Source organism: Mucor mucedo (genome assembly GCF_025094135.1).
Source record: "Mucor mucedo strain NRRL 3635 chromosome Unknown EV154scaffold_10, whole genome shotgun sequence".
Classification (NCBI taxonomy): domain Eukaryota; kingdom Fungi; phylum Mucoromycota; class Mucoromycetes; order Mucorales; family Mucoraceae; genus Mucor; species Mucor mucedo.
In genome coordinates, this window is record NW_026252294.1 from 401,879 (window position 1) to 426,611 (window position 24,733).

General features: G+C 37.7%; 10 protein-coding genes across 10 annotated transcripts; 1 reads left to right on the plus strand and 9 right to left on the minus strand.

Moving 5' to 3' along the window:
* Positions 1-412: 412 nt before the first annotated feature.
* Positions 413-3,428, minus strand: EV154DRAFT_495389 (Sodium/hydrogen exchanger family-domain-containing protein). Its single transcript, XM_051600031.1, has 8 exons — positions 3,203-3,428; positions 3,053-3,131; positions 2,669-2,994; positions 2,508-2,611; positions 2,084-2,432; positions 1,825-2,012; positions 1,710-1,768; positions 413-1,647 (listed from the first exon to the last, which is right to left on the minus strand). Exons 1-8 carry the CDS (start codon positions 3,296-3,298, stop codon positions 497-499), a joined length of 2,352 nt encoding a protein of 783 aa, XP_051462002.1. The 5' UTR covers positions 3,299-3,428; the 3' UTR covers positions 413-496.
* Positions 3,429-3,440: 12 nt separating this feature from the next.
* EV154DRAFT_599183 (thioredoxin reductase) lies at positions 3,441-4,797 on the minus strand. The gene is made up of 3 exons (XM_051607096.1): positions 4,696-4,797; positions 4,151-4,639; positions 3,441-4,078 (listed from the first exon to the last, which is right to left on the minus strand). Exons 1-3 carry the CDS (start codon positions 4,742-4,744, stop codon positions 3,624-3,626), a joined length of 993 nt encoding a protein of 330 aa, XP_051462003.1. The 5' UTR covers positions 4,745-4,797; the 3' UTR covers positions 3,441-3,623.
* Positions 4,798-6,407: 1,610 nt separating this feature from the next.
* Positions 6,408-8,449, minus strand: EV154DRAFT_559347 (uncharacterized protein; the record flags this gene model as incomplete). The annotated part of the gene is made up of 7 exons (XM_051605544.1): positions 6,408-6,525; positions 6,599-6,663; positions 6,730-6,829; positions 7,284-7,842; positions 7,985-8,200; positions 8,268-8,353; positions 8,412-8,449. 7 exons carry the CDS (start codon positions 8,447-8,449, stop codon positions 6,408-6,410), a joined length of 1,182 nt encoding a protein of 393 aa, XP_051462004.1.
* Positions 8,450-9,579: 1,130 nt separating this feature from the next.
* EV154DRAFT_495392 (uncharacterized protein) lies at positions 9,580-11,256 on the minus strand. The gene is made up of 3 exons (XM_051600032.1): positions 10,529-11,256; positions 10,386-10,456; positions 9,580-10,315 (listed from the first exon to the last, which is right to left on the minus strand). Exons 1-3 carry the CDS (start codon positions 11,129-11,131, stop codon positions 9,637-9,639), a joined length of 1,353 nt encoding a protein of 450 aa, XP_051462005.1. The 5' UTR covers positions 11,132-11,256; the 3' UTR covers positions 9,580-9,636.
* Positions 11,257-14,207: 2,951 nt separating this feature from the next.
* Positions 14,208-15,122, plus strand: EV154DRAFT_457723 (uncharacterized protein). Its single transcript, XM_051597419.1, has 2 exons — positions 14,208-14,849; positions 14,908-15,122. The coding sequence occupies exons 1-2, from the start codon at positions 14,320-14,322 to the stop codon at positions 15,104-15,106; spliced, it is 729 nt and encodes a 242-aa protein (XP_051462006.1). The 5' UTR covers positions 14,208-14,319; the 3' UTR covers positions 15,107-15,122.
* EV154DRAFT_495395 (uncharacterized protein) lies at positions 15,123-16,260 on the minus strand. Its single transcript, XM_051600033.1, has 3 exons — positions 15,957-16,260; positions 15,791-15,884; positions 15,123-15,703 (listed from the first exon to the last, which is right to left on the minus strand). Exons 1-3 carry the CDS (start codon positions 16,222-16,224, stop codon positions 15,145-15,147), a joined length of 921 nt encoding a protein of 306 aa, XP_051462007.1. The 5' UTR covers positions 16,225-16,260; the 3' UTR covers positions 15,123-15,144.
* A 1,364-nt stretch (positions 16,261-17,624) lies between these two features.
* Positions 17,625-18,990, minus strand: EV154DRAFT_413146 (rab-GTPase-TBC domain-containing protein; the record flags this gene model as incomplete). The annotated part of the gene is made up of 3 exons (XM_051595554.1): positions 17,625-18,111; positions 18,174-18,802; positions 18,856-18,990. Coding segments are annotated over 3 exons (1,251 nt in total), but the record flags the coding sequence as incomplete, so codon positions are not given.
* A 250-nt stretch (positions 18,991-19,240) lies between these two features.
* EV154DRAFT_413161 (velvet factor-domain-containing protein) lies at positions 19,241-20,631 on the minus strand (the record flags this gene model as incomplete). Its single annotated transcript, XM_051595555.1, has 6 exons — positions 19,241-19,536; positions 19,669-19,760; positions 19,814-19,877; positions 20,091-20,230; positions 20,348-20,474; positions 20,565-20,631. Coding segments are annotated over 6 exons (786 nt in total), but the record flags the coding sequence as incomplete, so codon positions are not given.
* Positions 20,632-20,874: 243 nt separating this feature from the next.
* EV154DRAFT_495409 (uncharacterized protein) lies at positions 20,875-23,255 on the minus strand. Its single transcript, XM_051600034.1, has 4 exons — positions 23,149-23,255; positions 22,997-23,078; positions 22,568-22,916; positions 20,875-22,516 (listed from the first exon to the last, which is right to left on the minus strand). Exons 1-4 carry the CDS (start codon positions 23,236-23,238, stop codon positions 20,896-20,898), a joined length of 2,142 nt encoding a protein of 713 aa, XP_051462010.1. The 5' UTR covers positions 23,239-23,255; the 3' UTR covers positions 20,875-20,895.
* Positions 23,256-23,267: 12 nt separating this feature from the next.
* EV154DRAFT_9066 (velvet factor) lies at positions 23,268-24,348 on the minus strand. The gene is made up of 6 exons (XM_051607834.1): positions 24,264-24,348; positions 24,053-24,196; positions 23,678-24,002; positions 23,607-23,622; positions 23,490-23,552; positions 23,268-23,413 (listed from the first exon to the last, which is right to left on the minus strand). The coding sequence occupies exons 1-6, from the start codon at positions 24,314-24,316 to the stop codon at positions 23,391-23,393; spliced, it is 624 nt and encodes a 207-aa protein (XP_051462011.1). The 5' UTR covers positions 24,317-24,348; the 3' UTR covers positions 23,268-23,390.
* Between the last annotated feature and the right edge of the window lie 385 nt (positions 24,349-24,733).

A 24,733-nucleotide genomic window follows, 5' to 3' on the forward strand; every position in this document is an offset into this window, starting at 1 on the left:
AGCTTATCTACTTATAGAGAAGTGAGTATGGGGTTAAAATTAGTATACTACTTTAAAGGAATTGAACAGGGGAGAGAAAATGCCGTCGACTTTAAACTTCTTGAAACAAAAACAAAAAAACCTTTACACAATCTTTAACATAAACTCTTGTCGAAGGACGGTTTGATGCATAGAAGAAGTAGAAATACATGTATATGAATAGGGGCTTGACTTTATTATGACAAAATACCCCTTGGTACATTTTAAATATCGATTACTAAGTAGAGTCAGTAGTTACGTAAGGCAAGACTTAATGAAATCACGTTATAGTTACCTATCCTTTTGGTTTTAAAATGCGTGGTACAAATGAGAATGCGTTTAAATAAAATTCATAAGGCGAAGCCCGAAATGAAAAAATTCAAATTACAAAACGTAAAGCATTCAAATAGTGACTAAGATTTAATAAAGTAGAATAGATATATGGAATATATAAAAGATAAAGAAAAGGAAAAAAAAATTACTTGCTGGAAGCAGATTGAATGATAAGCACACTGGTATTGTTGGACTCGTTCTTCAAGACACTAAAACCCATTTTACCAAGTGCATTTTCATAATCTTGATCTTCGTCAATGGAAGTACCGTCATAGCGTCTTCCCAAAATCACCAAGTCATGCTTATCCAGAGGTCTTGTGAGATGTTTCGTGATACCAGATCCACTCATATCGGGAACAAATTGGCAACTGACATGACTGGTCGTATCTGCATGAGTGGTGAATAACGTATCGATGTTATGGTCTTCAATATAATGTTGAATCGATTCGTCTGTTGCATACAACAATGCACCTGTCTCTGAACCTTTTCTGATGATTGTGAGATGGACTTTTTTATAGGTTTGTAATTGTAAAGCAAACAATAGCCCTGCTTTATCATCCTCACAGTCTTCACGGTACAAGACCATGATTTGTACGAGTGAAATCGCTTCACCATCGTGAACTTGTCCAAACCCTCTGTCAATAAATAGACCTGTGGTGCAATGGTGAATGGTGGAAAATGCCTGACTAACAAACTCTACATCTGCAGTAGAAGTGACATCCGCTAGTGCAGATGCATAATTTTCATTGTTGATCAAATACCGGTTAATCCAAGGCAACAAGATCAAGTCTGCACTCACTTTTGCTCCATAATCAGACACAGTTTTGATATACTCTGTTGATGGACAATAGTCGAGATGTGTTTGTAATGACTTCATGCTGATCAAGTTGCTGAATGTACGGAACACGTTTAAAATAGGATCTTGTCTTTCTGACTCTCTCAGATCCTTGTATTTCATGACAACAGATGTACGCTCCGTCAGTTCCAATAATCGAAGCGCGTGCATCTCAGCTGATACGTTGACTCTATCACGTTTGAAAAGTTGTATTAAAGCCATCATGGAAGGCACAGATTCGATGCGATTTAACATGGTAACAACACAATAACGTTTGTGTTCAATGGATGATATGATGGATCCCTTTTCATCGATCTGGCTTACGAAATCTACTCGGTTATCAAGGGTAGGAGAATCATCGACCGCTGTTTGTTTTTGATACCATTCTGGATAGACGTAAAGTACAACAGGTGTTGTCATGAAGGTTGTCACAAGGGCCATGACCACCATGATCACAAATACTAGTGTAATTTAAACATAAATTAATATCGAACCCCGTGATACTTTTTGTATCATATTTTACCTTGGTCGTTTAATACACCGGCATCATGACCCAAGTTTAATACAATGAGCTCTACAAGACTATTGCCATAATTAAGTTAGTATTGAGTTGAGTTATGGATTGATATTACCGTTACCCTTTACAATTCATCAAGAAACCAACAGCTAAGGATTCTCTGGTGGTCATACCCGACAGTTTAGCAGCGGCGGTACATCCGATGATTTTGCCAAAACAAGCCAAGAAAATGACCAAAATGACATAACCCCAGACAATACCTGTATCTAATAATCCAATCTGAGTCTTCAAACCAGATAAAGTAAAGTACTACATATGTTGGAAACGATTTAAATAACTTTTTTTTTTTTTTGAAAAGATGGGATTTGGGGGACCCTTACCAGAGGTAAAAAGATGATATTGATCATATCTTCAATTTTTTCGGTAATTTTAATCGACAAATCGTGTTCATGAGGGATAATGACACCAGCAAGGAAACCGCCAAAAATAGCATGAACACCAATGATATCCGTGACAAAAGCGCATAGTAATACAATCATCAGTGTAACTGTCATCAGAAGAGGTGAAGGACCATCTTCAAATGAGTTTGTGCGTACGCATAGTTTACGATATAAAGGTCCCACCCCAAAGATGACAAAAATTGTAAATCCAACGGCTGTCAAAAACACATACAATGCAACAATACCACCCGATGAATTTAACAATGCAACGACCAATGCTAATAAAACCCTAAATAAATTGATATCAGCCTCAGTGTAACCTATCTCATTTAAGCTTTTTTTTTTTTTTTTTCGTTTTGTTTACCATGCAGTACAATCATTAATTAAACCACTTGCCATGGTGATAGCACCAACTTTGGTACGAAGTAATTTCAACTCTGCCAAGATACGAGCTAATACAGGGAAAGCCTAAATACATGAATGAATACACAGACACACACTGAATGAATAAAAACAGCTGCTTACGGTGATGGACATGGCAACACCCAAGAATAACAAGAAACTGCCAAAGGGGATAGACGAATCATTCTGAAGCTTATAAAGTCCTACGCTGACAGCCGCCCCTAAACCAAAGGGTAAGGCCATACCTGCAACAGCGATCGAGACACTTTTACGCCAATCTTTCTTGATTACTTGGACGTCGACTTCAAGTCCTACTTGAAATAAAAAGAAGACTAAACCCAAGGTTGCAATCAGGTTTAAAAATGGAAGTGATTCTGCTGGAAAAATCGCTTGTTTGAAGCCAGGGATTCTTCCCATAGCAGTAGGACCAAGAATGATACCCGCAATGACTTTTAAAGAAAACATCAATAAAGAACAATAATAATTTACGTATTTTTTTTTTTTTACCTTCGGAAATGACCTTGGGTTGACGCAAGTAACCTAAGGGAATAGCGATGATACGACAAAAGGCAAGGATAATTGCAACCTATCCATCATGCATTTAATGAGTGATATTTCAAAAAAAAAAAAAAAAATGAAACAACTTTTTTTATTTACTTGTATAATAAACAGGACAATCGGATCGGATGAATTAAAATGTGCAGGGTTTAATCCTGAGAACACACCAGCCTGAGGTGTAGCTGCATCTGCCATACCAAATTAAAGAAAAAATTAATAAAGGGAAAAGAAGAAAAAGTGAGGGGAAATAAAAATGTTTTATTTTACAACAAATCGAGATATGTGTGAGAGTGAAATTTACAAAAAAAAAAAAAAAAAAAAAAAAAAAAATCAGATTTGTAACACGAACCAATTGAACTCGCACAAAATACCATTGGACGATATAAAATATTTGATAGAACGTCCCTTACTTTTTCAAAATATAGATGTATTATTAAAAAAAAAATATAAGAGAGAGTTGGGGGGATAAATAACATAATAGACTTTGATCTATTTTTTTTTTTTAAAGTCTAGGTAAAATTCATAACTTTTCAGCAGCTTCGGATTCGAGTTCACTCAAATAACGTTCAGCATCAAGGGCAGCCATACAGCCGGAACCGGCAGAAGTAACGGCTTGACGATAACGCTTATCTTGGACATCACCAGCAGCAAAGAGACCAACAACGTTTGTCTCAGAGGTACCAGGAACAGTCTTAATATATCCATCAACATCGAGCTCAACTTGACCCTTGACAAGAGCATTTGCGGGATCGTGACCAATAGCATAGAATAAACCACTAGCATCAATCTTACCATCTTCCTTGGTGATGTTGTTGTGTGTACCGACGGCAGTTAAAAGGTTTCCATCACCAAAGGCTTCTGTGGGGGAAGTGTTGAAGTGAACAGTGACCTTGGGATGACTCAAGAGACGCTTGGCCATAACCTTGGAAGCACGGAGTTGATCACGACGAACGAGAACATGAACCATGGAACCATCTAGATAGATTATTGTTTAATTCACTTTTCTTTCTCCCTCACTCTCTCTGATAAAAATAAAAATAAACTTACACTTTGTGAGATAGATAGCTTCTTCAGCAGCAGAATCACCACCACCAATAACAACCAAAGGCTTGTTTCTGAAGATGGGGACAGCACCATCACAGACGGCACAAGCGGAGATACCATTTTGCCAGTACTTATCTTCACCGGGCAAATACATACGTCTAGCAGAGGCACCGGTAGCGATGACAACAGCATCGGCAGTATCGGTGGGCTCTTCTTGATCCTCAGAACCTTCACGCCAGATCTTGAAGGGACGGCTGGAAGTATCGAGCTTAGTAATGGTTTCAGTCTCGATGACTGTACCACAGTTTTCGGATTGAGCACGCATTAAATCCATTAATTCACCACCCATCACACCCTTGGGGAAACCGGGGAAATTTTCAACATCAGTGGTAGTGGTCAATTGTCCACCGGGAGCGAAACCGTTGGCCATCATACCTTCGAACATGATGGGGTTTAAATTGGCACGGGCAAGATAAATAGCAGCAGTGTGACCTAGAATATAGAGTTTAGACATCTTACGTGTTTAGTATATCATATCCTCTTTTTACCAGCAGGTCCGGAGCCGATAACGGCAACTTGACGATGTTGAGGAGCCATGTTGAATAAAGAAGTAGTAAAAGTTCTACGAAAGGGAATACGAAATAAACGAGAAGAAAGCATTTTCTAAATAAAAAAGAAGATCGCTTAAATAGGGGTTTAATAACTGATTACAAAAAAAAAAAAAAAAAACTTTGTGACTGGGGTGGAACTAGGACAAAAAGTATCCAATCAATTGTGCATTACAAAGCAAATATCCAATTAAACACAATGCTTCATGACAAATTAATCATCCAATGATATACAGTGCCCACCGCGCGATTTCAAATAATTTTGCGCGCGCTTATAAATATCGATTTGTGTGAATTTAATTGGCCGATTCGGGCACTTTAGATTACAAAATTGCATAGTCGCCTTTAGTTTATCGATTTGTAGTTCGCCTAAACCTTTTCCTATTTTATCTTATTTATTAGACAAGCTTTCATATACTCAATCACTGGAAAAACCGTGTTTGAGAACGGTCATGGAAATATTGTTAACGAAATTGGAAATGAGGCAGTGGACTGGGAAGAAGAAGGCAATCCCTACAACTCAGAAATTTAAGTAATTACATTCAGTATACTGATGAACAACTGGTGAATCTCGATATGGAAGATTCAGACCTGTCTGATAGAATAAAACGAATAGAGAAGACATCAAAAGCTAGTATAAACACTTTGTTCATATGCCTGCTAGCGCAGAATCTCGGATTATTTTAAAGTACAATGTACTTCCTTTTTTTACACTTCTTTGATTAATAGATCCAAATCTAAATAATAACTTGGGGATGGATAGCACTGTTAAGATACTAGTAATAGTTCTTAAAGGATAAGCGCAAGATATGATTCTTGACGGAAACGTTAACAGGAAATTAGTATAAAAGTGAGCACCAGACTGGAAGTAGTCAACTTAAAAAATAAAAAGAGCGTTAGCAGAATATGAATATAAAGTAACAGCAAGTATTAACAAGGAAAGTAATTATGTTTATTCCATACGATATCTTATTATTGATGGTTTGATAATGATGAGATTCGAGTCGAATGTGAAAATATGCACTCATATAATAAGTTATGAACTTAAGATAAACAACACAGAGGAGTCAATCGCAAATTACTTAAGAACTAGATTTTTAGTCAAGATAAAACTGAGGGAGTTATAATATGATTCAATACGATCGTTAGTGTCAAAAATAGCAGACCTTAACCTGTAATCTAGAGATCATTATATAATGGGTCAAGTACATGCAGATGGGTCTCAAACCACAGCTTAAAATAGACCTTGATCCTTGTAGCGCATACCCCATAAATGAAGACTTTCGCCTAATAAAAATTGGATCAGATAAAAAGCCAAAAGATAAAAAGAAAAAAAAAAATTTTTTTTGCTGCAGGGACAAGAAAAGCCCTGCATTTGCAAAATGTCTCAAGAGTTGCCTTATGGATATTACCACTGAAAGGTCTCCGAAGAGGCCCTTTTGATGGTCAGACGAGCATTTTTCTCGATCGGTATTCCCAATAAGCTGCCGGAAGTCTCCAACAACAGAAGCTCAAGACCCTTTAATCCGTATAGCTTAATTATACCATCAGCTAATTATACATGGCTGTCTTCTTTATACAACCCAAGACTTTTCAGCTGTTTGTTTATGAATTGTAAAGATGCCTCCCTCCAGTCTAAATCCTGCATTACACTAATGGATACTGTCTGCCAAGAAAGCAGCTATTGCTTCAAGAAATAGGTAGACAAACAAGGAATTGAACGAGGGTTTTCCCTCCTTAATATCAACATTGGTATAATGAAAGCTATGTCTATAAACACAGTAGAAGAATTAATATTAAATCACATCATTGTATACCATATGATAAGCAAAGAACTACGTACGTTGCATTAAAGATTAACTCCAGATAATTGAGCACATCTGCAGTTTTGTATTCACGTTTATTTGTCTATGTCATAAAGTACCAAATTAAATGTAATCTGATATGTCATTGGTATGCACATAAATGACTTACGCAGACGTTCTCGTCTCCACTTGCAAATAATTTACAAGAAGAGATAGCGGCATCATCCAAAATGGCAATGCCTACTCCTACGCCTTTTTTAGACAACGTGCTATATATATTTTACATATAAATTATATGTGTTTGAACGAAACACATGTTTTACGTGGAAAAGATGCCCGCGAACGCCAGCCCAGCCTCAGAGGTCACCATGTAGCAAAACTGGCCGTAGCCGTAGCACCTCAAAAATTGCATTGTATTTTTTTTATTTTAAAAAATAAGGCGAAAGAAAAAAGAAAGGAATAAGTGTGTGAACGAGTCTTTTAAGATGATTAATCAAAATATTATGTAAACCAATTTTTATTTGTGGTGTTTTTTTATTTATTTAATGTTTCCAAGTTAGAATCTAACATGGAGGGCACAAGTACAACGGAGCCAAGCATATAAGATCAGCAGGAAAAATTGATCATTTACAACTAATTTCTGCTGTTTTATAATAGTAAGTGTAGCTTTCCCGCTGTACTTGACTATTCACTTGTGCAAAACAGAAGATTGTGCCATTATACCTGAAAATTGTGTCAATATCAGCAATGCCACACCCTACCTCCCCGACACCTTTGATCATGACTTTTGCTTTTTTGTTTCCACTTTTGCTTTTTATCGTCTGGCTGTTTGTGGTGATGAAATAAGTGTGGATTATCTCTACCGTATCAGCGATGGTTGGCATTTGTTGCAAGGAGGCAAACGCCAGGTGCACATTTTTTAGGAGGTCTAAAAACAATTCGTCGCCGATATGCTTTTGGAGCCCCTCAATCGGTTCCAGCACAATACCAACAGGACTGGTAATAACTTGCTCGTTCCAACGTTTGCAAGCATTGTAGCAAAGGTCTTTGACTACAGTCACGGAATTTTCCCCGGGCTTGCTCCTGGACTTGCTCAGCCTTTTGACAGTACCAATCTGTCTTTCCATTGGTCTGGCACTTATCAGTTTAAGGGAGCTCAGCTGCCTAATTGCTTCTGTCACATGAAGCATATAATGCTGATTTATGGTAAAGACGTTTTTACCAAGTCGTTTTAACAAAAATGCGTGCCATTTGGGAGTTAAGCTATAATTGTGGACAGAAACTGTTAATATTCGAGTATCACGTTTGAATATTCACTTAATCTACGCGTCAATTTCCAAAAGATCAATCTCAATAAAGCTAAACTTCTGTGTGATCTGGCATATTCTTGATAACACCCTCAATGCACAAACAGCTTCATCTACTGCGACCAAAATCAAATTGATTTTCGAGGGAATCATCATCAGCATTTGCCAGTTGATGGGATGAATTTGATTTTGGTCTTGCGTTTCTTTTGTTGATGGTATCTACCACATCAATTTTTTTTTGTATGACCAACGCCTCTGCAAGTAATGTTGGCATGAGGTACAGGCAAAAATCGATCCAATCAACACTGCGAGGGGTTCTACCACTGGAAAAGGCTGAGGAAAATTATAATTATGTTTGGAGAACTTAAATGGGTTTTCATTGAAGAGTCTGCTAACTTACCATAAAAATTTCCATCAGTAGAACCATATTGCAATTGTTGTTGAGCATTTTTTATGGCTGATTTCAATTGTCGTATATATGCTGCCCTTAAGAACAATGGGTTGTTTACTTCCAAATTTTTTTTTTTTGTCGTTTACAATTGACCAAGGTTGTTTTCCAATATTTTGACCCCAGAGATGCATTTCATTAAGACCATGAAATGATTCAAGTTCAATGAAAGGAGATACGTCTCTTAAATCGGATGCTTTCTATTGTGTACAATGACCCGGTAAGTCAAATCGTTTTCTCTAAAGTAAAATTTCCTTATAAATTGTTACCTAAAAGAAAGTTGTCCGTGGACAATTCCCTCACTCAAGATAAGCTTAAAAAGCTTATGAAAAAAGATTTCCGCAGAATAAAAAGCCGAGATCCTTGAAGCGTTTAACTGGGGTTAATAGAAAAAATTAACTTCGAAGTAACTCTAATTCACGTTTATTCACGTTTTGTCACTTTTATTAACTCCAAAATTTCCCCGTAGTGATATAATAGCTACTTCGTCATTTATACTCCGTCTAATACACCAGAAACAATCAACGAGACTAACAATTTGAATGGGTTTATTTCTAACGTCAAGAAAGCTAGAGTGGCTAAAGATTGACGAGTAAGTTTCATCGTCGTAAGAGTAACCAATGACCGTCCTGTTTAAGAAAGAGATTGGCTTGGTTAAAACCATTACTGTTGTCCAGGTTACAATGGACTGTATCATTTCTTGCAACTTGTAATAGCGCTTCATTACTGACATAAAAGCTGTTAGTTATGTACTGGAATTATTACTGTCTAGATAAATCACGTAGTTATTACCTTTATACAAAAAAAAAAGGGGGCCTCTTCATCATGTACAACAAGCATACCATAAAGCAAAACATTCTCGGCGATCAACTCGTTTAAAAAGACAATTTAAACGAGCCAACACGGTCCACATCTGACTTAGTTGCGTTGATTGCAGGGAATAACACACCAAGCCCGAGAAGAACGTTCATAACTGAACATACTTATACCGAACAAGATCTAACAGTATCTGCGACCAAGTTATATTTGTTTGTGAGGAGAAGCTTTCTTTGCATTTTTACTATTTTCAAGAATATTAGACAAAAGTATCCACGTATGCATTTTATAACGAATGACAAAGTACCACCATGCATCATTTTATTAGCTAGAATGAACACTGGTATATCAGAATCAGAACATAATTTTTTATTTAAATGTGGAGGTTTGTGTGCGTTTAAAAGCGCGTGTTTTCAAACGTATGTATTAAAAAAAAAAGGTCAAAAAGTTTGGAAATCCCATTTCATTTTTTTATTGTTTTTTATTATTTCTTTTTTTAAAGGGTTTACATGATGGTACAATCTTCTTGAGAGCCGTTCTTCTTTTTTGATTTTGTCTCGACTTGTTTGCCCTGTAAACGTTGAATAGCTCTTTTATCACCGTGTTCAGCGGCTTTTTTATACCATTCCATGGCTTGACTAGGGTTCTTGACAATACCAATACCAACCTCAGTGAAATAACCAACTGCATATTCAGCCTTGGGCAATTCCTTTTCTGCTGCTCTTTTAGCCCATAAATAGGCATCTTCGTCAGACTGAGGTAACACTTGAGGGCTTCCCACTAAATACCAAGCAGTCAAAGCAAAACAGGCCTCACGATGACCTTGTTGAGCAGCAATGGTGTAGAAATGAATAGACATGGCTGGGTCGGGTTGACACTCTAATTTACCGTATTCATAACACTCGCCCAAACGGAAAGCGGACGGTGCATAACCCAACTCGGCCGCTTGTACATATAAAGAAACTGCATACGAAAGATCCACAAATACGACATTGGGTATACCTCGTTCATGTAACAGAGCTAGTTCGTGTATTGCGTGGGGGTATTCACTTGTGGCTGCTTCTGCTGATCGCTTTAACCATTTAACTCCATCTCTAGGATTCTTTGATAAGCCTAACTCGCCATTGACATCGGCCACTCCTAATCTATACATTGAACCAGGATGATTTAAAGTAGCTGCTTTTCTATTTAAAAAAGCCCATGGATGTTAGGGAGATACACATGTAAAAAAAAAATAGGGGATAAAGGACTTACTTGTAGAACTGAACAGCTTTAGAATAATCCCTTCTACAACCCAATCCATCTTCATAGCATTTGGCAGCTCTACATATGTAAATTGGGGGGGGGGGAGGAGGTGAATAAATATATAAGAGTATATATAAGATCAAGTGTTACCTGTAAGCAGCGTCAGCATGATGATGCTTGGTAGCTTGTACAAACAAAGGGAAAGCCTTATCAAACTCGTTCTTTCCTTTTTTACTCAACAAACCAGAAGCAAAGAGGTTTCCTAGATAATACTGAGATTCGGCATGACCACGAGCCGCCAATTGTTTCAATAATTTTTCTGCTTCAGCCAGATATTCCCAACGAGTGACTTCATCTTCTTGAATGGGTTTAGCAGCTTCGACCATAAAGATTGCAAAATCACATTGGATATCGGGACTATTGGTCTTTTTAGCGTTCTCTCGATACATGTTGATGGTCTGAGTATAAGATAATAGGGAAGCTTTAGCTCCTGGTTTTAAATGAGAATGATCTAATAACTGATCGCCATTGATGGATAAGTTCATGACCGAACTTGTACGGGTACCAGGTGGAGTCTTGGACATCTCTTGAGGTGGTAAAGGACTTGATTGTCGGTTGATAGGTAACGAAGGTGCTGAATTGTTCGTAGCAGCATAGTGAAACTGTGGACGAGAAGGTGCATTCATCTGATAGGGTGTATCTACATGTTTTGGTAGTGTAGGTGGAGGTGCCTGCGTATTACCATATTGTGCCATTTTTTCTAAATATTAAAAAAAAAAAGCAAGCAAAAAAAAAGAAATAAACAAAAAAAAAAGAGAGAAAAGAGAGAGAGAGAGAGAGAAAGAACTGTGTAGGGGGGGTGGGGGGTGACAAAAAGGAAGAGGAGAAAAATAGAAGTCTGTTTTTCAATATAAACAAAAAAAGGGTGCAGCAACGAGGTGTACCTGTTGGTCTCAAATAGTCTATAAAAAAAAAAACCCCTCCCAAAAAAAAAAAAAAAACCAAAAATAGACTGGACCGACTATTTAAATAACCATCCAATCACCTGCTCTCTCTCGGCAATCCATGTTAATTTATCATTCACGATAAATCTGTGTCACTTTCCATGATTCATGGATAACCTGTGTCACAACATCTTTTCGTAGGCATCCTGATAAAAAACACACGTTTTATTTGTTTGCCCTCATCTTTCCCCCGTTGTCTAGGTTACCCGGTGCATTTAAAAAAAAAAAGTAATTTTTTTTTGAATCCAACAGAAAGTACACTTGTCAAACACATGCCTCTGACCCCATTATCAATGGATCTTACGGCGGTATATTTCGGACCGATGGTGCTACCCATTTATACATAGGTTCCCCCCCTCATTCATCTTTACACGAGCGATAAAGACATAACTTTCCCAACTAGATCTCATCTAGATGAAGATTATTGCCCATTGAATTGTATTTAGGCGCATTGAGTAAGAAGGGCACCACTTCTCTCGATTATTCTTTTATTTTCGAGGTCCTTTAAACTCAACAAGGATGGTTATTTTGGATATCAGTGTGCATCACAATGCAAATTTGGAGTGGTACGGATACTTTTAAAAGAAAGAACAAAAAAAAACCCGTAATCCAATTACGCATGGGCTTTATGCATTGAACTAAAAAAAAAAAAAAGTCTTGGTATCAGATGCATTCTACATGTGTGCGAGTTGTGTAAAGGCGTGCTTTCAAACTATTTAGAAACAAACACTTTTGGCGGAGCCCATAACCATCAAATGTAGTTTTTTTTTTTTTTTTTGCGACTGCCGATCTTTTTTTTTTCTTGACCCTATTCTTCATCTAGATAGCAGTAGTAAGAGCAATTTTCGTTACAACTATTTCCCCCCAAAACCCTCAACTCGAGACTTTTTCAAGTATATTTGGAACTAAGAAAAAAAAATTTTTTTTTTAGCTTCCCAACAAGATTCAAGTCATGATGTCATTTTCTTTGTAATAGAGTTATTTTCCTTTTCAATTTTTTTTTTTTTGGGTTCAACAATCTATCATTAATATTAGGCGGGGGGGATGGGGAATACGCTTTTGAACAGAATCAATATTTGCATTAATTATTATTATGCATTAACTCAGATAAACTAGTTTCTTGTTGGTAAAATTGCATTTTTTGTCACGGTTTGTTTTATATATATATATATCAGTGTGCATACACTTAGGTAGCACCTCTTCTCGGTCAAGCAATTGACTAAATAAACCAAGACTTGGGGGGGGGGGAGTTGAGCCAAACAAAAGAAAAAAAAAATGAATGCTACAATTTATATTTAACCCCATGTCAAAATAAGGAAATCTATGTTAAACATTTTTCTGTCAGCTGCCTGCTGTGTATTTCTGGCTTTTTATTGACAAATGTTTGACATACAGAAAAAAAAAAAAAAAGCTAAAAATACCATTCATCAGCCCTTCTCACAGTGTAACATCCCATTCACGCCCATCTTTTTTTTTGGGGGGGAAGATTAGACATAATCACCACTGTTGAATAGGAAAATACACTTGGGATACAATCGTAGGTGAACTTTTTATGCAGTGAAGCATTATTTTGCTTAAACATGGTATAAATCAGACCCTCATTGTACGCTTTGTTTAGCATCACTAACAAAGATCTTTTTTTCTTGTTGTACATGATAACACACAATATTCTGTATTCATTCTATCAACGACGGGGTGATTCATTCAACAGCATCACACAATCCGTATAGATTTTGGGCTCACTCAATGATTTCATCAGCAAAGTGACAAGACCCCCCCCCTTTTTTTTCCTGTCTGTATTATATGCTTTTAACACATCAGTATACGTGTGCTTAAACCCGTTGATGACTTATAGCATAAGCATCTATCATTGTGAACAGAGAGGGTTTTTTTTTTTTTTTTTTTTTTTTTTTAAAAAAAAAAAATGCTTGAGTTTACCAAATAGTGTTCATCTATCAGCTTTTTGTTAGGGGACTTGTGATGATGTGATGCTTTCATGTGCAGTTAAGAATAACTTGATCTTCTTTTTGTGGTGATGGAAAAAAAGAGTTTACTAGAGTCTTTTTTTTTTTTTTTTTTTTTTTACTGATAGTTTTAATAGCAGACATAGTGAGTATGAGCCTCCCAAGAAAGCAGCCTAGATGTCCAAGGACAATTAGACTTTTTTTTTTTTTTTCATTTTTGCATGAACGAGACATGTTAAAAAAAAAAAGGTATCTAATAAGAGATACACAGTAGTGATATTCTCCTTTTTAAATAAAAATCATGAATATGGTTCATCCCAACCTTTTTTTATTTAATATGTATGGTGTCATTGTTATGGTGGTTAGTAATTTCATTTTACGGGTTTAAGGAGGTGACATTATGTAAAAAAAAAAGGGTTGTACAGCATAAAAGTTACTCAAAGCAGGGAAAAGAGGGAAGGTAGCTCAAAAGAAGCTCCCGTCACGTCCCCTCCCCCCCCCCTTTAGGTAGAGCTCTCTCTCTCTCTCTCTTTTCGGATAACTGATGCGGAGATCCTCGTTAAAGCTTTATTTTCCAGATGATAATGTGTAGATGATAATTCCCGGCTAAAATATGAAAAGGTGATATACCGGCTTTCGGATTAATAATAACACGGATTTTTTTTTTTTTTTTATTTTTTTTTTATAATGTTTATATCTATTGAATCATTAGGGTAATTTTATCAAAGGGAGGAAAAGGCCAATTGCAAGAACACAAAGGCCTTTAAGCAGAAAAAAAAGAAACAAAAAAGAGAGATTACATAGACTTAAAATAAAATGATCGGGTGGAAAGAAGATAAATCCGCCACATTTTACACGTATTTTGTGTCTCAGCCCTTTTTATTATAAAACCTTAACAAAATCAGAAAAAAAAAAAAATAGATCTCTCTCTCTCCTTCTTCTTTTACTTTTTTTCTTTATATCCTCACTCTCATCATGCATTTCTTACCCGCAACGCCACCTTATGAAGAAGATTGTAGTCATTCCCGAAAGTCTAAACCACATCGATCTCCCTCTATCGCTTCGATATCCGATCACAGCCTGATATTTCAATTAAACACCAATGTATGCACAGTCATTGGTGGTGGACCTCCCTCTGTACTCTTTCATTTACGTCAACGTGTCTCTCATGCACGTACTCAGCATGTACATCATCCTTACCAGAGGCGATCTTCTACACCCAGTCTGATTCATTTACCACACCGACCTACTACATCACAACAACAACAACAACAACAACAACTTCATACACCCCCTACCAGTCCGATATCCCGTCCTGTGGCTTTACTCTACTCTCCACCACTTACGGTAGGTCGACCGAGTAAGAGTAAAGGTCCCTGTCAAGCTTGTCAAGAAGCTTCCGATGGATGTATGCGAAAGGCCTACCATTGGCCCTTTCCCAGCACACAGGTCTTTTATGATAAGGGAAAACCCTATGTGTACCTCTGCAACAAATGCGGTCTCCGGTAAAAAAAAAAAAAAAAAATCATATTGTCATAAGAAAAAACTAATGCTGATAATTAGATACAATAAGAGTGGAGGTAGCGTGTGTCGCCATTGTCGATGGGTGATCTGTAAAGAAGAAAAACGTAAAGCTTTAGGATACATTGATGCAATGCGAGATAAATATGGCCATGTGACACCGGATCAAGAGATTGAAAATTTTAGCTGTCATCCCAAATACTGGACATGTAATAAGCCATGGCAAGTGGGTTGGGTATGATTCCCCCAGCCAAATGATCATAATAAAAAAAAGTCTTTTTATTTCTTTGTAATGCATAATTGAATAAGACCTTTGATATGAGAGAGATGCACGAGAGCGTTCCCATGCGTATCCACGGATTGTGTGATCTCTGCCTCTCCCTTTAATTCCACTTGGATACCATCAGGATACATGCGTTGAGAGCATACCGTATGAGTAGAAGCATCCTGACTTGATAATTGGAGCGTGTATTTCTTCTCCTCATGATGAAACTCTTCTCCTTTAAATTCTACCGGTGTATTATTTTGAATGACCGTCGTCGTAGGTACAAATCCATGCGTCATGATGTAATCACGGACTTTACCTGCACACAATGGAATTTGAAGCAACAATTTCTTGAGAAAAGCACCCGGGATATAACCGGCTAAATCTACCTGATTGACATACGTTATTCCGATCCCTCCTGCTAATTGGGATAACTTCCATCCTGACACGAGCAATTGTCCACGCACCGCTCCCGATGTATCCGGAATTGTCTCATCCTCCACAGATACCATGGAGCAATACACCGTATTCTCGCCTACGTCTCGAATAGACGTACCAGCAAAATCACGAGGGCTTTTAATTATTTAAAACGGGTTTGTTTAAATTTTTTTTTTAATGATGGATTCGTTTCCCGTATATATATATATATATATATTTTACCTGATTGGCCATGGAGCCTTTAATTTTACCCAGAACAATGATTCATATCGAGAATAATATTCTAACACCTTGGATTCATCAAACTTTTCATCCCCTAATGCACCGCGTTAAGAACCGCGTGTATACAGAAAAAAAAAAAAAAAAAAAAAAGGAGCAAAGAACTTACAGATGCGACGACAGCCAGGTAACGTGGCAACGGTAGCTACAGCCAAAGGAGTACAACCAGGGGGAAGATCCTTTGTTAAGAGAAGTGTATCTCCACGTACAAGAGGAATACTCGCGTCTGGCTGATGATATAATTTGACACCACTTTGATCATCCGTTTCTTCCCATCCTTCTAACCCCTCTGTTAGTTCCTTTAACCGTTTTAAATTGGCTCGCGTTTCTTCCGCATGAATATTATCCGAAGGGATAATCTCTGTAACTGAAAGCATTTTTTTATTATTATGTAAAGGGAAAAGAAAAGATGATATATTCTTTTTTAAAAAAAAAAAAAAAAGGGCTTTATTTATCTGTGAGTGTGTGTGAACATGTGATGAAAAAAAAAAAAAGGGGTGGGGGGTGGGGGGTATTGATAATAATAATAATAATAATAATAAAAGGAAATACATTGTGTGTGTGTGTGTGTGTGTGTGTGAGAGTGTGTGAGAGTGTGTGAGAGGTCATTTTATTTAGGCTCTTCTGTTAATTCTGTGGCTTCTTCGGCCAAGGGACCTGTTCCCAAAGCGTTAAGGAAACGAGAGTAAACACTGGATCTTTTCTGCATGGCGCTTGAAGAAGCAGATGCGGTAGAACGCATACTTTCTGTGGATTCTCTGCTACTGCTATTGTTGTTGTTGTTGTTGTTATCATAGTAAGGTGGGGAATAAGGACCATTGGACGTAGCAGGTACCTTGACAAGCATCGAGAGCGAAGACCGTTTTGACTGAACAAATGAATTGGGTCTTCTATTCTGTAAAGAAGCACGAGGAGAGGATGCATTACTGCTATTACAAGTTTCATATTCTACCAACTTGAATTTGGTCTCTGCTAATAATTTCTCCAATTCACGACAACGTAAATCACTCTCAATGTATTTCGTCTGATATTCGTCATGAAAGCTGTTGGGTAATGTTTGCAACGTATGACGACGACTCATCGCCGGTGGTGGTGTTTGTCCAAACAAGGTTTGATGTGCAGCAAAGACTTCTTCTGTGAATGAACCGCGTGGCATCAAATACTCACGACGTTGTTCTTCCAACCGCTTGACTTTCTCTTCTAGTTCTTGACACTCACGATCGACATTGATTTTTTCTAGTTGTAAATCATTGCAAGTCTTTTTAGAGGCCAAGGACTTTTCAACCAGTTGCTCATTCTCTAAAAGAAGTGCATCATTTGCCGTGAGTACTTCTTCCTTTTCGTTCTCTAAGGTTTCAATCAGGGCCTGTAACTCCATCACCTTGTTGGCTAAATCCAATTGTCCCTGATGGGTGGAAGCCAATGTCTTTTGCAATTGTTCATGGTCTTGACATAAACGCTGGTACTTGACCCCCATTTCAAAATTGGCAAGCTTGATCGAGACCAGTTCTGATGTAATAGCGTCGTGTCCGTCCTTATCATTGTCCTTTTCCTTTACGGATAAAGGTTCAAAAGCGCCGGCAATACTAGAACCAAACTCGCCCGACATTTTCAAGGAATGAACAAACCCATGATCACCATCGACAGACTCTACAGGACTTGGTTGTTGTTCTCCTCCTTGTCCCTTGAGTTGAGCATTTTCCGCTTTCAACAAGGCAATGGTAGCTAATAAATCCTTTTGGGTGGGTGTACTGAGACCCAATTGATGGTGCACCAGTTCTTTTTCCTGTTGCATATTTTTATAATAGTCAGAAGCAATGGTATCCATTTCCTTTTTGGTGATAAGGGTACTGAGAGCCATGGCATCGGTCATGACGGCATCCACATTGTTTCCGACATAGACGTCGGTATACATTCGACGTGATGTCAAGTACATCATGAGTTGTTCAAAGTCGTCCATGGCCAACAGGGCTTTTTCGTTCTTTTGCATGAGGGCCATGGCCACACGTGTGATTGTCTCGACAGCACCCTCAGCAAACACGAGATCATAGATACGCAAGACCAAGGAAAGTGGGAAAGCGTAGGCAAATAAGGTCAGATACCATTGTGAGGCATACATGGCGGTATGAATTGTATGTTTGGTTAGATGCGCATCCAAGGTAGGACACAGTCTAGCTAATAATGTTTGGAATTGGAAAAGACGAAGGTGGAGTCCTTCCATATTGAGTGTGAACATGGTTCTCATCTCGTATGTCTCCATCAGTCTAAAAATTAAAGTATGTGAGTTCAAAAAGAGGTGTGCAGTGTACTGTAGTGTGGGCTTTACCGGACAAAGACGCAAAAGGTCTGATTTTCGGGCATGGTCATGAGTAAAGGACCGACAAGAAAAGCAAGACCTTGACAGTATCCGACATGAGCATCATATAGACTATAGGCCTTAAGAACTCTACCCATAGCTAACTGACCTTCACCACCGTCGTGTTTGAACATGTCAAGTTGTGGGAAAGTACGTGATAAGTCTCTACTGATGACGCGATCATAGGGAGAAGGTTCTGTACAGAGACTTGTATAGAGTGATTCCAAGTTCAGTGAAGTTGCTTGTGACATGGCTTGCCAGATGACAGCCCTTAAAGGATGAGGTACACCCGAGCGTAATTTAGCGGCAAGAAGGTGAGGGAGCTTTTGAACGGTTAATGGGAAATCTTGTACAACGGTTTGCCAGAAATCCCAATCGGGTTCTTCTTCATGTGCCTTTTCACCCTTTAACACTTTAAAAAGCGTGGATTCATCATGTTCATTAATGGTTGGAGAGAAGGTGGTTGCATCTGAGATGAGGTTGCGAAGGGTACTGAAGTCTGCTTGTAAACGGTTGGATTCGATGCAAATGGATTTAGGATCGGCGTTTAAAATAGCATTTTGTCTTTCCAAATGTGCCAACATGTATTCCTCGGAGTCCTGAGGAGACAAGGTGTGAGAGAAAGAAAAGAAAAAAAAAATTTATATTTTACCTGAGGTGGTAGTCTGGCGTTCTCATCCTCGAGTCTTTGTAATACTTTGGCAGGTAAAGTGTCAGTGGTGGATAAAGAGAGTTTCTCGGTGGGTGGTATTCTTCTACGTTCAGCTAAAGATGATGATGATGACATGCCAATGTCAACAGGACAATTTAAAACATGCATCATGCTACAAAAAAGAAAAGATGAGGAAATAAGAAAGGTAGAAAAGAAGATAAAAAAAAAAGAGGAAGAAGGGAGATCAAAAAAAAAAGTTTTTTTTTTTGGAGAGACGACAGGTACCAACAACATTTTATTTTTTTATTTTAATTATGTGTAACTGATTATTTACATGAGAGGAACAAACAAAAAAAAAAAAAAAAAAAAGATTAAATTTTTTTTTTTAGGAGGGAGTTAAATAAGTGGAAATATCGATCCGCTTATACACCTGTTTCGTATTGTTGTTGTTGCTGCTAGTGTCTGAAGTGGTGGTGGTGGTGGTGGTGGTGGTGGTGGTGAGGGTGGTGGTTGTTGAGGTGGTGACGGGTGGATCTTCTTTGTGGGTGGTCGAGGAGGATGAGCGATCAGCTACAGTATCATTGGTAAAACTTCGATCATTCAAACGTCGAATCCTCCTACCTTTTCTTATTGAGATTTTTATTCCTTGTTGTGCAAAGCATTGTGAAATCGATGTCGAGTCTATATTTTTATATATTTTCACGTGGGAGGGGGTGTAAGTGTTGTATGAGGGGGGTCAAAAAATGTCATCACATTTTATAGTTTTTTTTTTTTTTTTTTTTTTTTTTTTTCTTTTTTCATTGTTTAGGATACCTGTCATGCCAGGGAAATTCTTGGCAGAATACACTGTAAATGGGTTCGATATCACATCATCTGACACTTGTGTACTCATTGTCAACGGATCTCTTTTATTTTTACGTTGTTAGTTTAATTTATTAAATATATAATATATACGTACCCCGCTGATAAATTCATAAACATAAACTTTAAACAAAACGTGCCTTCAATTCGAACAGAAAGGTCTTGAAAGATAAAAAATATTCCAGGCGTATTCTCATTATCTGTCAATTGATATGCATTGGATACTACAGCTCCCATCAATGATCGCGTAGGGGCTGGATCATGAAATGATAATAGTGTACCAGATGTAGGCAACGTTTCTTTTTTTTAAAGGGGAGGGGGTTGAGTTTTAAAAAAAAAATGCACAAAAAAAAAAAAAAAAAAATTATAATTACCGCTGCTATGATTCGTAATATTGGTGATGGGTGGAGAAATGGCAGAGGAAGGGTTGAAAACATGACTTCTGGATTCTGTACCGTCACTTGAAACAAGGTCACATTGAACCACGAAAAGTGATAAGTTACTCTCGTCTTCACTACACCCAAAAAAAAAAAAAAAATAATAATAATAAAAAGACGAGTAAGCATGACAAATAAAACAAAAACATGCTTTTTTTTTTTTGTCTGTTATTTTTTTTTTTTTTTTTTTTTACTGTGCATTTTGTAGTGTTCCATCTGGTTTTTCAATAAATAATTGAAGAATAGGTGGAGGATCGATCGGTCTTCGATCCTTTTCTCCAAACCCACAACATCTAGCTCGAACTGGGTTTTGAATCATGACTAATTAAAGTTAGCGTTATATTTTGGTTTAGTGTAAAAGAAAAAAAAAGAAAAAAAAAGAAAAAAAATAAAAAGGATAAAATGACTTACTCAGCTTGTATTTTATACTCTTTTGACTAGGTCTACCCAAGCCTAACGGTGGGGGTATCATACTGGTCGTTTTCGTCGTTTTCTGGTGTGTTTGTATATAGTGAAAAGGGTTTAAAAAAGAATAATAATAATAAAAGAGATTTTTTATTATTATTATTTTTTTCTTCTAAAAAATTCTGTCGAAATTCTTTTTTGTTCCTTTACAAAAAGTATAATCTAGAAAAGAAAAAAAAAGAACGCATTATCACCCACCACCCATCCCCTCCCCCCTTTTTCAACTAAAAAAAAAAAAAAAAAATAAAAAAAAAAAAGGTCACAAAAAATTTTAATTTTAGATAAGCTTGTTTTCTAAACTTCTGGATTCCTTTAAATCAGCTGCACTCTTCATGACTTGTTCCAAAGGAATAGTTTGTCCCTTAGCCTTAGTACCAACATCATCTCTGTTACGAACATTAACTGAACGTGTCGTGGCCTCAACCTCTCCCACAACAAAGATAAAGTTATATTGAGCAATCTCACTATTACGGATCTTCTTGTTCAAAGTGTTATCACTCAAATCTGCATCAGCATAGATACCCAATCCAACCAATTTAGCTGTAATCTCCTTGGCGTAATCATTGAAAGCAGCTGCTACAGGAACTACCTGGATTTGACGAGGAGATAACCAAAAGGGGAATTTACCGGCAAAATGTTCAATCACAATACCCATCATACGTTCAACTGAACCTAAAATAGCACGATGAATAATAACAGGGCGTGCCATGGCATCTTCTTGTCCATCAGTACGGTATTCCAATTTAAATCTCTCTGGTAATTGGAAATCCAATTGAATAGTAGCACATTGATGTTTACGCTTCAACGCATCAGAAATAACAATATCAATCTTGGGTCCATAGAAGGCTCCATCTCCAGGATCCAACTCCCAAGTCGTTCCCTTAATAGCTGTGAAACGGTTCAAAGAGTCTTCCAACATCTTTTCTGCGCTATCCCAAACAGAGAGTTCACCAATATAGTTATCAGGGCGTGTAGACAACTTCAAGTGGAAATCAAAACCAAATACACCATACACCTGGTTTAAGAAATCGAAACAACCTGCCATTTCTTGTTCAATTTGATCCGTACGACAGAAAATATGCGCATCATCTTGTTGGAAACGACGGACACGCGTCAAACCAGAAAGTGCACCAGAGAATTCATTACGATGAAGCACACCAAAATCTGCAAAACGTACAGGTAAATCACGGTAACTTCTTTCCTTATGACCAAACATCAAACAATGACCAGGACAATTCATAGGCTTCAAGGCAAATTCTTCTTTATCAACTTCCAAACAAAACATGTTTTCCTTGTACTTTTGGGCGTGACCTGATTGGTTCCAAAGCTTCAAATTGAACATGTTGGGTGTAATAACTTCAGTAAATCCACGTTGACTATACTCAGCCTTGATTAAATCCATCAATGCATTGTAAATACGTGCACCATGAGGGAGCATAAATGCAGATCCAGGTGACATCTCATGGAAAAAGAATAACTCTTGTTCTTTACCAATCTTACGATGATCACGTTTAGCAGCTTCTTCAATAAACTTTTTATATTCAGTCATTTGTTTCTTGTCAGGGAAAGAAATACCATAGATACGTTGTAACGAATCATTCTTGGCATCACCCAAAAAGTAAGAGGAAGAGTTCTTGGTAACCGCAAACGCCTTGACACGACCCGTGTTGGGTACATGAGGTCCACGACATAAATCAATCAAAGGTCCACAACGGTACACCGTGGTGCTGGTACCATCGGGAATCTTGTCATTAATAATATGTACCTTGTAAGGGTTGTGCTTGAACATTTCTAAAATATCTTTTTTGCTAATCACAAGACGTTCAAAGTTTTGCTTTTCCTTGGCAAATTGACCTACCAATTTCTCGAGGTTGGCGTAATCCTGTTGGTTGACAGCACTACGTTCATGTTAGTTACACACACATTTTTAAAAAAAATAAAAAACTAACCGCTCTTGAAGTCCCATTTCGTAATAGAAACCACCTTCCTTTAAAGGGGGACCAATACAGAGGTTACAACCGTAATGTCTCTCACAGGCCTCACCCAACATATGTGCAGACGAATGCCAGAACACCATTTTACCTTCATCGTTCTCAAAGTCAATTAATTCCAACTTGCAAGAACCTTCCAAGGGACGAGTTAAATCCCAAAGCTCTCCATCCACTTTAGAGATGACGGTACGTTCAGCCAAAGACTTGGCAATACCTAAGGCGATAGAAAGAGGGGTGGTTTCCCAGGCAATGCCTTCCTTGACAGTGCCATCGGGTAAAGTGATGGTGATGGCCTCGCGAGGTTTTTCTATACATGTGTCAAAACCTTTCTTTTTCTCTCTCGTGTTGTTGTTTGTTGTTATTGTTTTGTTGTGTGTGTGTACTTACGAGCAATTTCAGCATCGGCAGCAGCCTTTAACTTGTCAAACATGTCGATACGGTGTTGAAGGTATTCAGGAGCAGGTGTCATCTAATAGGGACATGGGGGAGGGTCAGGGTTTTTTGTCGTGCAGAGTCATTTTTTTATGAAAAAGACCTACCTCAAGAGGGAAACTGCTTCCAGCATCTTTGGATTTAGCGGCTTTGGGTGCCTTTGCTTTCTTTTCAACCTTGGGTTGGGTTTCAGACATTTTATGTAATTAAGGACGATAAACAAAAAAAAAGGGGGGGGGGCCATAGAAAAAATTTGCTTTTATTTGATTTTTTTTTTTTTTTTTTGCCCACAAGCCACACACACACACACACACACTCACACCCCTAATAATATAATAATGACTCTTTTTCAGTCAACTTTTTTTGCTCTCACTTTTTTTATTTTTGAACACAAAAAAATGAGTGTTTCATAATTATTCTTTCTCTTTTTTTTGTTTTGAGGGCTTACCGTCATTTCGGATGGGTATTTTTAAACCTTGTTTAGCAAACACTTTGGATAACTCGGTGGATTCTATTTCACTCTTTTAGCAATAATAATAAATTATAAAAGTAAAGGGTTACACACCTGTCATTCCGGGGAACTTTTTAAAAGTGGGGGTTAGCCTAAGACATATATGCATATATAAGTATATATACCTTTTTAGCAGAGTAGACAGTAAATGGGTCTGAATACACTTGACTAATGACTCTCGAGACAGCGTTCGGTTGAAAATCCGAACTGACTAATTTGATCAGACTAAATCGTAAGGTATATTGTCCCTCTGTTCTTATACTGAGATCAGGAAATGCAAAATATAATCCTTGGTCTCCCTCTGGGTTCTTTAATAGACTAGGGGAACTCACCAATGATCCCATTAATACACGCGTACATTTAGGTGGGTTCGAAATGATATTACGCTCTTCAGTTCCATCAGCTGACCACAGCGTCACATGTAATACAAAGAACGGTGTCTGTAGTGATCTTTATACTGGTAAGCAACAACAACAACATACATACATACTTCAACTTACTGCAAATCAACCCACGTCTCTTGTCCTTCATGTCTCACAATCAACTGTACAATAGGTGGTGGGTCAATCGGTCGTCGATCCTTCTCTCCAAACCCACACATGCGCGCATGCAAAGGTTGTTGGCATACCACTAACTCGTACGTTCTATTCTTTTTTTGTATTAATGAACCCTCTCATCTACATTACAGCCTTTCTTTTTTTTTTTTTTTACCGTTTATATTCCACTGCATCACCGTAATCTTCTTCGTATTTCTGAAAAGACATTTGTTGTACTACACACGAAAAAAGAAGCAAACCTTTTTTTTTTTTCCTTCCTTCCTTTCCCCCCCCCCCCTTTATTTTCATGCGTAAACTTAAACCCCCTCCCCCCTCTGCACCCATAAGCCACAATGGGGATGTTCTCTTCCCATACTTTTTCTCTCTCACCAACAAGTCGGTACAAAGTAACACAATGCTTTTAACCCAAGCCAGTGGGTTAAAAAAAAAAAAAAACCGGTATTTTTGTTATTTTTTCACCCAGTAAGGTTTTGCAATTACATCATCTCCTAGGATACCAACATTTGTTCAAAGAACCCCATTTTCTCTCATTTCAAACTTCGCTGCCTCCCGTTCATAACGAAATACATATCCATGTGAGGCTCAAACGAGATCAAGCCATCCATACGAGCCAATTCTTCAGAA